The sequence below is a fragment of the Bos grunniens genome, chromosome 29 (genome assembly GCF_055505025.1).
Source record: "Bos grunniens cultivar Pamir isolate PY7600 chromosome 29, Bosgru_T2T1.0, whole genome shotgun sequence".
Taxonomy (NCBI): domain Eukaryota; kingdom Metazoa; phylum Chordata; class Mammalia; order Artiodactyla; family Bovidae; genus Bos; species Bos grunniens.
In genome coordinates this window covers 10,460,463-10,470,666 of record NC_141193.1, presented here as the reverse complement: position 1 = coordinate 10,470,666, position 10,204 = coordinate 10,460,463, and the positions used below count along the sequence as shown (strand labels likewise).

At 42.9% G+C, this 10,204-nt stretch overlaps 1 protein-coding gene across 2 annotated transcripts; it reads left to right on the top strand.

Moving 5' to 3' along the window:
* The first annotated feature begins 427 nt into the window (after positions 1-427).
* On the top strand, positions 428-3,365 carry LOC147342051 (secretoglobin family 1D member). Of its 2 annotated transcripts, none has more exons than XM_086384509.1 (3): positions 428-674; positions 2,340-2,527; positions 3,234-3,365. In XM_086384509.1, the coding sequence occupies exons 1-3, from the start codon at positions 620-622 to the stop codon at positions 3,297-3,299; spliced, it is 309 nt and encodes a 102-aa protein (XP_086240635.1). In that variant the 5' UTR covers positions 428-619; the 3' UTR covers positions 3,300-3,365. The 2 variants fall into 2 exon arrangements, with proteins under 2 accessions (XP_086240635.1, XP_086240636.1); XM_086384510.1 differs by having other exon boundaries at positions 463-674; positions 2,340-2,521.
* The last annotated feature ends 6,839 nt before the right edge of the window (positions 3,366-10,204 follow it).

Below are 10,204 nucleotides of genomic sequence, written 5' to 3'. Positions count from 1 at the left end.
TCGAGAGGAGATCCTTTTCATCAAATTAGAGCTTAATTTGATATGAAATCTCTTGTGATATTTTTTGAAACAGAGTAGAAAAATTTAGTAGTTGGGGGGATGTTCTTAGTCTTCACACCTTTTTCTCTTGGGATACTGAAAATCACCGATTTCTTTCACAGTTGTCACCATGCTACTAACCTTTCTCCTTAAGGCATAATCTTACACTAAAGATGTACCCTAACTGAGCTAAAGCTTTGTTCATCCTTATTCATTAATTTATTCAAGGAAGATGTGCTTATCATCTTCTCTGTTCCAAGCACCGACACCCAGGGGGTTTTGCATCCATTAACCGATTATACATTTGTGAAACTACAACCTTGGTTTTTACTACAAAGCAGAGGTGTATGGTATCTGTGAATGGGACTTTGGCCAAGCCATTGTGACATTGTGGATGGCATCAAGCCCTGAGTGAAGAAGGAAGGGCTGGAAGCCAGACTTTGCCACCTGCCGTATGTCCATGTGGGCAGGGCCAACAGAGCTCTCCAGGTACAAATAGCCCTGGGCTCCCCAGGCTCCTGAGTCCAGCTCCTGATTGCTTGTCATTCACCAAGGCTGAAAACTCAAAGCAAAATAAACCATGAGGCTGTCTGTGACTGCCCTGCTGGTTACTCTGGCCCTTTGCTACTACGAGGGTGAGTATCCTTTCTAATCTGCCCAGCACCAGCCTTGGTGAGAACTTTTCCCTTGTATTTTCACTGGGTGAACTTATCTGGGGAGTGGGGAAGCAACATATCAGAATCCAAACCTCTTCCTCTACTTGACAGTGAGTCCCCCACAAGCCCAGGCCTCATTTGATCAATTTCCAATATATTCTAGAACTCTTACCAAAAACTCATTGCAGGCAAATTTTAAAAGCTTTCCACCCAAAGTCTCACTCCTCGTCTGTGATCTGTGTTTCAGAAGCAGTGTGACCTAGTAAGATTTGGATGTGAATCACAGTACTTTGACCTTGAACAAAATGCTTAGTCTCTCCAGATAATCCTCTTATCATTCCATTTTTCAGGGTCCAGCAAGAGTAGTTTACCACAATAAAGTGGGATTAAGTGTGTCAAGAGTCTAGATATTTAGTAGTTACCACTGTTCTTGCTCCTAGAGTTTCTTAGGTGACAGCTGAGTTGACAGCCTTTTTAACTAATAGACTCAGACTCAGAAAATGTTACAGCTGGAAGGGTTTTGGGGAGAGATTTTTACTTCAGGAAGAGTCAGTGTTCTCTGAATCTCTGAATATAAGATCTTCAAATGGGGTCTGCAAATAAGCAGCACTCAGATATCTACAAATGCCACTTGTTTCCTAGGAGTCTTTCCACCAGGATTGGTAGAACTAGTGTGATCATTAGAGTCACAGACTTCATTTTTCTACAGTTAATTCCAGCCACTTCTTCATCCATACTTTCGCTCTGCTTCATGCCGTCAATACTGGTGCAAGTCCCTTTGAGTGTTTCTCTTTTATCGAACTTGCTAAACGTCCTTCTCTTTCCCTGTGCTGCCCTTTCAAATTCCCTGCATAGTTTGATGTCTGACCAGGGGGCAGATCAGAGCCTTGACAGAATACATCCCAGGCTGCCAGGTGGCTGTCAAGAGTTGGTGGGGATGGACAATCCAGACCAGGAAAAGGTGATCACTTCTGGCCTCAGCACCCTTCTGGTGGGGTCAGGAATGAGCACCCATTCCTACCTCTCACCTTCTCTAAGAATTCTGTACATCACTACAGAATACAAGAGTCAATCATCACTTTGTGTATAAGCTTCAAATGTGTTCAAATTGATTAGATTTTTTTTTTAGCTACATCTGCATCCAATGATAGAAACCTATGCTTTGATTTAGTCTCAAAGTAGCATATAGTTTACATACTCTTCTCCAGGTTTATTCTTCCTCCCTTCTGTGATCGCTGGTAAGATCTGATTCTACCATTCACTTGAAAACTCAGTTCCTAGAATCTCCTCTTCCCCAGTATCCAAGACAAAATACGGTGTCACTCAACTGATAGGCAAAACTTGATTTTTTTTTTAAATCGAAGGAAAGTGAATTTCAGCAAAGCGAGGGAGCTTTGGAAAGTAGTGGGTGTACTTTAAAAAAAGGAAAAAAACTGAACTCAGGGAAACTGATTTCTAGTCCTGGCTCAGCCACTTGCTCCGGGGTCTTGAGGAGTCACAGCCCTAGGGTCCCACGCTGCCATTGGCACAATTACCAGATGAGATTGTAACACCCTTGGGGTTGCTGTCTTGTTCTAATTCAGAGAACCACGGGGGAAAGTGACTTTCCCTACATCAATTGTATCTCTTTTCCTTCTGCTCCAGCCAATGCAATTGTCTGTCCAACGTTTGCTGTGGATCTGACAGAGTTCTTCTACTTTCCTGACCTGCTGTACAGGCTGTCACTTGCCAAGTACAATGCACCTCCAGAAGCCGTGGCTGCCAAGATGGAAGTGAAGCAATGCACGGATAGATTCTCAGTCAAAAACAGATTAATCATTACCAACGTACTGGTAATATCCTTCTTGCTGCACAGAAGCTTCTGCTCAGCTGCACATGCCAGGAGTGGGGTCAGCGGGCTGGTCCAAAGCGGGCAGCTGTCACTGCTCACTTCCGACCCTTGGCCACCGGCTGGATGGTGACATCCCGCCTGCCGAGCTCCCCTAGGGAAGATTGCACAGGGCCTCTGGACATGTTCCTCCTTCTGGGGTCACTCCCCTGGGTGCCAAGTGGTCCAGAGTGTCCTGAGGAGGAGGACGTGTGCTGTCCTGGCCCCATCGTAAGGCTCAGAGCAGCAGGAGATTGTCCTACTCTCCCCTCACTCCCGCCCCGATCCTGTAACCCTGTGTCCCCTTTGGACTGAACATGTGGGGTTCCTGGGAGATCAGAGAAAAGAATGCCTGGACTGCCCCCTCCAAACTTCATCCTCCTCCCTCCTTTGGAAACCCAAGTCCTGCCCATGATGACCACCTCACAGTTTATCTGCTTGTCTATGGAAAGCATTCTTTCCTGACTTGCGTGGTTTGCTGTGATTGTACCAGGTCTATGTCATTGACCATGCACTCTGGCTTCCTGCTTCGGGCCCTCCCACTTGCCTTTGGCTGGTTGAAATTTCATCGACCACGTAGTTGTGAATGAGAGTCTGTGTTAATGTAGTTAATGTGTCATCTCCAGCAGCAAGAATGATCTCTCCTTTCTTTCTTTCTTTTTCTGTTTCAGGGGAAAATACTGCTGAATTGTACTGTCACAGATGCGAAAGCTGTACTAAATCCTTCTTCTGCATAATCACCTGATCTTCCATTGAAAATGTAGAGGTTTCAACATCTTGCTCAATAAATGATTTACCCTGCACTTCTCTGCTTGTCCTGTTATTATTCAGCTGTTTCTGGCTTTGAGTAGGGGTGGTTTTCATCATGAAGTGACCATTGAGTGTCATCACTAGTAAATTTTAGAGGCCCAATATCCAGTTAGCCACAGAAACCTGAGGTGCAGGGCTCTCAGGAAGAAATATCTGGTTATGTATCAGTCTGCATTTCTCTGCAGGTTTTCCACTCATGGTGCCATGATGAAGGGGTGTTGCTGCTGTTTAGTCTCTCAGTCTTGTCTGACTCTTTTGCGACCTCATGGACTATAGCCCACCAGGCTTCTCTGCCCATGGGATTTCGCAGGCAAGAATACTGGAATGCATTACCATTTCCTTCTCCAGGGGATATTCCCAACCCAGGGATCAAACACGGCTCCTGCACTGGCAGGCGGATTCTCTACCACTGAGCCACCAGAGGATGAAGGGATACTTAAGGGTAAAAAGCAGTTAAACATTCCTGTTACTGGTCTTGATTTGAGGGATACCCACATCATGGCAACCCACTCCAGTGTTCTTGCCTGGAGAATCCCAGGGATGGGGGATCCTGGTGGGCTGCCATCTATGGGGTCTCACAGAGTCGGACACGACTGAAGCGACTTAGCAGCAGCAGCAGCACATCATATCTGGGGCTTCCCCAGTGGCTCAGGGGTAAAGAATCTGCCTGCAATGCAGGAGATGCAGGAGATGTGGGTTTGATCCCTGGGTCAGGAAGAGCCCCTGCAGAAGGGCATGGCAACCCACTCCAGTATTCTTGCCTGGTGATCCCATGGACAGAGGAGCCTGGAGGGCTACAGTCCATGGGGTCACAAAGAGTCAGGCACGACTGAAGCGGCTGAGCACGCACGCAGTATGCACAACATACCTGGCCAGTCACGTGACCTCCAACCAGCAGCATCATTCATACTTTGTCCTCATATTAACCATAACCAAACTGCTTGGTCTTTTTACCTTCACTGTGGTTTCAAACCTATGAATTGTCCAGTGCAATTTGTTCTCCATTTTCTTCTCAGTTTTTAGTGAATACTCAGGGCTCAGCCAAAGGTTAACTCCTTCTCACTCTGCACAATCACATTGATCATCGGCATCTCTACCTTCACCAACCTCTTGGCTTAATGCTTCCTCTCTCCAACTGTCCCAAGAACTCCAGAAGCAAGCATCCAGCTGCCACCTGGACAACACCCTTCAAGCACTCCACAGTTACAGCTGAAGGAAAGTATAAAACTGAAAACACCATCTGCCCGTAACCTACTCCTCTTTCAGGTGACCCCCTCCCAGCTACTTGACCCATCATCTAGTGAAAACTGGAAGATATCATAGGCTTCTGGACCAGTTTCCAGTGGCTGCTGTAACACATGATCCTACACGTGGTGACTTCAGTCAAATTATTTTCTCAAAGTTCAGAGGGCAGAACCCCCAAATCTGTTACACTCTACTGAAATCATTGTGTCAGGAGGGCCATGCTCCCTCTGGAAGATCTAGGTAGAAATCTGTTATGGCTTCTTCCAGCTTTGATGACTGATAGCATTCTTTATTTTGCACCCACATCACTCTGATCTCTGCCCTGTGGGATCACATTGCCAAATCTCCCTCTACCTCCTTCATATAAAACACGTGGGATTGCATTTAGAGGACCCTTGAGAATTCAGGTTAAATGTCCCCATCTCAAAATCTGTAACTTTATCACATCTGTGAAGTCTTTTTTTTTTTTTTTTTTTTGAGCCTTGGAAGGATAATGTTACAAATTTTAGGGGTTAAGATATGGATATCTTTAAGGAGCTTTGTCAGCTTACTACAGCTCATCTCGCCTCTGACATCTGCAGATTCACTAAGTTCTGCCCCCTCCACTGTGGCTTCTGAGTAGGCCCTCCTTTCCATCCTCACAGCCATCGTCACAATCCAGCCCTCATCCTTCCCGGCTTGGACCAAAGTCTCTTAAATGGTCTCCTGGGCTCTGTGATACCCATCCTGTGATACCACCTCACGGATGCCAAAGTGAGCCTTCTAAAATTGGGATGTGAATCTGAGACCACTTCTGTAAATACAAGGGCACGTGTTTCCAAATGCTTCAAGTAACAGAACTTATTATTCATTTGACAGCACTCTCAAATTACATGGGGTATATTTACACAATCACTTAATTGAGAAACAGAAGATAATGATTATCAATGAATAACAATGTTTTTATAATAAGTGTATTTTTAATCACATCAGGAAATACATGTGCTTAATTTAGTCCCTATTTTGTGAAACACATTACATATTCAGTCTACACACGATGCTTCATGGACACAGGGATTCATGGAGCTCTTGCAACACTCTGAGAAACCCAAATTGGAATCATTGCTGGGAGGATCAAGGCCCACCGTGGACACTACACATGAGGACTTCCACAACTCAGTCTCTGGGTGTCGATCCAAGAAATCCAACTAGTAGAATTCCAGAATGGAAGAGATCACAATGATAAGGAAATCTCCAAAGAAATACTGTGAGAAAATTTCCTATAAATGAAGAATATGAAATTGAATAATCCACTCACTCCCCACAACCAAACACATTTTGTGACTTTCTGTGACTTTAACTTACTCTAAAGAAAGATGCTGCTTTCAGAAAGAAACACTAAGTCATACCCGAAGATGGAGAATAAAAACGGAATCAGCTCAAGAGGGAAGGGATAGATGTATACTAATAGCTTATTCATGGTGTTGTACACAACATATAAAACAGTTATCCTCCAATTAACAATCAACTGTAAAAAATAGAATCAACACAAAACTAGAAGATACAGAAGTAAAACTAAAAATTCAAAGGCTCTGACCTGCAGCTATCAGTTCAGTCGCTCAGTCATGTCCAACTTTTTGCAACCCCGTGGACTGCAGCACACCAGGCCTCCGGGTCCATCACCAATTCCTGGAGCTTGCTCAAACTCATGTCCATCAAGCCGGTGATGCCATCCAACCATCTCATCCTCTGTCGTCCCCTTCTCCTCCAGTCTTCAATCTTTCCCAGCATCAGGGTCTTTTCCAACGAGTCAGTTCTTCACATCAGGTGGCCAAAGTATTGGAGTTTCAGCTTCAGCATCAGTCCTTCCAATGAATATTCAGAACTGATTTCCTTTAGGATAGACTAGTTTGATCTCCTTGCAGTCCAAGGGACTCTCAAGAGTCTTCTTCAACACCACAGTTCAAAAATGTCAGTTCTTTGTCACTCAGCTTTCTTTATCTGAAGCTAAATACAAATATAATTCTATATGCAATCAACTATCATTTAAACATGAAAATAAAGATATTTCAGAAGTGCAAATCCTCAAAAGTTTTGCCTCCAATGAGCTTTTTGTCAAAAGGTATTAGAGGATGTGCATTACAAAAAAGAGGAAGTAGATGAAGAAAGAAGTATGCTGCTGTTTAGTCACTGAGTCATGTCTGACCCTTTGGCAACCCCATGGACTGTAGCCCACCAGGCTCCTCTGTCCATGGGACCGTCCAAGCAAAAATACTGGAATGGTTTGCCATTACCTTCTCCAGGGTATCTTCCGGACCCAGGGACCAAACCCACATCTTCTGCATTGGAAGGTGTATTCTTTACCACTGAGCCACCAGGGAAGCCTGTGGAAAGAAGCATGCAATCCTGTATATACAGGAAATAACATGGATTTTTATATATTAACCAGTAGAGAACAGAAAAAATATTGAGAACATGTCAACATTAGGAGACAATTAAAAAAGTGGTAGATGAGAATGAGGGTACATGGTGAGGATGGGAATGGAAGGTGTCTAATGTTGTTCCTTAGGAACTCCTTTTCTCTCTAAGTTTTAAATATTCTTTTTCTTTTCTTTTTTTGATATTTTTTTAATTTAATTTAATTTTTAAACTTTACATAATTGTATTAGTTTTGCCAAATATCAAAATGAATCTGCCACAGGTATACATGTGTTCCCCATCCTGAATCCTCCTCCCTCCTCCCTCCCCATACCATCCCTCTGGGTCGTCCCAGTGCACTAGCCCCAAGCATCCAGTATCGTGCATCGAACCTGGACTGGCAACTCGTTTCATACATGATATTTTACACGTTTCAATGCCATTCTCCCAAATCTTCCCACCCTCTCCCTCTCCCACAGAGTCCACAAGACTGTTCTATACATCAGTGTCTCTTTTGCTGTCTCGTACACAGGGTTATTGTTACCATCTTTCTAAATTCCATATATATGCATCAGTATACTGTATTGGTGCTTTTCCTTCTGGCTTACTTCACTCTGTATAATAGGCTCCAGTTTCATCCACCTCATTAGAACTGATTCAAATGTATTCTTTACTGGAAATAGAACTGCCTTATGATCCAGCAATCCCACTGCTGGGCATACCCACTGAGGAAACCAGAAGGGAAAGAGACACGTGTACCCCAATGTTCATCTTTTTCTTTTCTTTTGCCCTGTTGTGCAACTTACAGAATCTTAGGTTCCTGACCAGGGATTGAACCAGTGCCAAAACAATGAAAATGCTGATTCCTAACCACCGTACCACCAGGGAATTCGCTCTTTTGTTTTTTAAATTGAAGTATAATTGATTCACAATGTCGTGCTCGTTTCTGGTATACAGCAAAGTGATTCGATTATCTATATATATTCTTTTTCAGATTGTTTTCCATTGTAGTTTATTATAAGATATTGAATACAGTTTCCTATGCTATACAGTGAGGCCTTGTTGTTTATCTCTTTTATGCATCATAGTTTGTATCTGCTAATCCTAAACTCCTAATTCATCCCTCCCCCATCCTCTTCACCCCCTTTTCCCTTTGGTAACCATAAGTCTGCTTTCTGTATCTGTGAATCTGTTTCTGTTTCGTAAAGAAGTTTATTTGTATCATTCATTAGATTCCACATAGAAGTGATGTCATATAATATTTGTCTTTCTCTGTCTGACTTACTTCACATAGTATGATAATCTCTTGGTCCATCCATGTTTGCTGTAATTGGCATTATATCATTCTCTATTATGGCTCAGTCATATTCCTTTGTATGTATATATCACGCCTTCTTTATCAATTTATCTGTGGGTGAACACTTAGATTGCTTCCATGTCTTGGCTACTGTAAACAGTGCTGCTATGAACATTGGAGTGCATGTACTTTTCAAATTAGAGTTTTCTTCAGGTATATGCTCAGGAATGGGATCGCTGGATCATATGGCAACTCTATTTTTAGTCTTTTAAGGAACCTCCTTACTGTTCGCATAGTGGCTGCACCAATTTACATTCCCACCAACAGTGTAGAAGAGTTCCCTTTATTCCACAACCTCTTCAGTGTATATTATTTGTAGACTTTTTGATGATAGCCATTCTGACCAGTGTGAAGCAGTGCCTCATTGTAGTTTTGCTTTGTCCTTCTTTCATAATAAGCAATATTGAGCTTCTTTCCACTTGCCTATTGGCCATCTGTATGTCTGCTTTGGTAAGATATCTATTTACATCTTCTGCCTTTTTTTTTTATTGGCTTGCTTGTTTTTTCCGAATATTGAGTTGTATGCTTATATATTTTGGAAATTAAGCCCTTGTTGAATGCACAGTTCACAAATATTTTCTCCCAGTCCATAGACTATCTTTTAATTTAGTTTGTGGTTTCCTTTGCCGTGCAAAAGCTTTTAAGTTTAATTAGGTCCCATTAGTTTTGTTGTTGTTGAGTCCCTAAGTTGTATCTGACCAACTCTTTTGCAACACTGTGAACTGTAGCTCACCAGGCTCCTCTGTCCATGGGATTTTCCCAGGCAAGAATATTGAAGTGGGTGCCCTTCCCTTCTCCAGGGGATCTTCCTGACCCGGGGATTGAACTTGCACCTCCTGCGTTGGCAGGCAGCTTCTTTACCACCAAGCAACCAGAGAAGCTCCCCCGTTAGTTTACTTCACTTTTATTCCTCTTGTCTTGGGAGATGACCTAAGAAGACATTGCTATGATTCATGTCAGAGGTTGTTATACCTGTGTTCTCAACTAGGAATTTCATGGTGTCATGTCTACATTTAACCTTTAAGCCATTTTGAGTTTATTTTTCTGGATAGCATAAGGGTGTGCTCTAACTTCATCAATTTACATACAGCCGTCCAGCTTCCCCAACACCACTTGCTGAAGAAACCGTCTCTTCTCCATCGTATATCCTTCCCTCCTTTGTGGAAGATGAATTGATTGTAGGAGTGTGGGGTTTTTCTGGGCTCTCTATTCTGTGAAAACTGTTTTTCAATATTTTTGTTTTTGAACAATCCTAAAAGGCAGAGGAACCAGAGATCCAATTGCCAACATCCGCTGGATCATAGAAAAAGCAAGAGAGTTCCAGAAAAATATCTATTTCTGCTTTATTGACTATGCCAAAGCCTTTGACTGTGTGGATCACAATAAACTGTGGAAAATTCTGAAAGAGATGGGAATACCAGACCACCTGATCTGCCTCTTAAGAAATTTGTATGCAGGTCAGGAAGCAACAGTTTGAACTGGACATGGAACAACAGACTGGTTCCAAATAGGAAAAGGAGTTCGTCAAGGCTGTATATTGTCACCCTGTTTATTTAACTTATATGCAGAGTACATCATGAGAAACGCTGGACTAGAAGAAACACAAGCTGGAATCAAGATTGCTGGGAGAAATATCAGTAACCTCAGATATGCAGATGACACCACCCTTATGGCAGAAAGTGGAGAGGAACTCAAAAGCCTCTTGATGAAAGTGAAAGTGGAGAGTGAAAAAGTTGGCTTAAAGCTCAACATTCAGAAAATGAACATCATGGCATCTGGTCCCATCACTTCATGGCAAATAGATGCAGAAACAGTGGAAACAGTGTCAGACTA

Excerpts from the sequence above, each read along its gene's own strand:
- LOC147342051 (XM_086384509.1), top strand. The coding sequence starts at position 620 with ATGAGGCTGTCTGTGACTGCCCTGCTGGTTACTCTGGCCCTTTGCTAC. Across the intron at positions 675-2,339 it reads GGCCCTTTGCTACTACGAGG|CCAATGCAATTGTCTGTCCA; the intron begins GTGAGTATCCTT and ends CTTCTGCTCCAG. Across the intron at positions 2,528-3,233 it reads TAATCATTACCAACGTACTG|GGGAAAATACTGCTGAATTG; the intron begins GTAATATCCTTC and ends TTTCTGTTTCAG.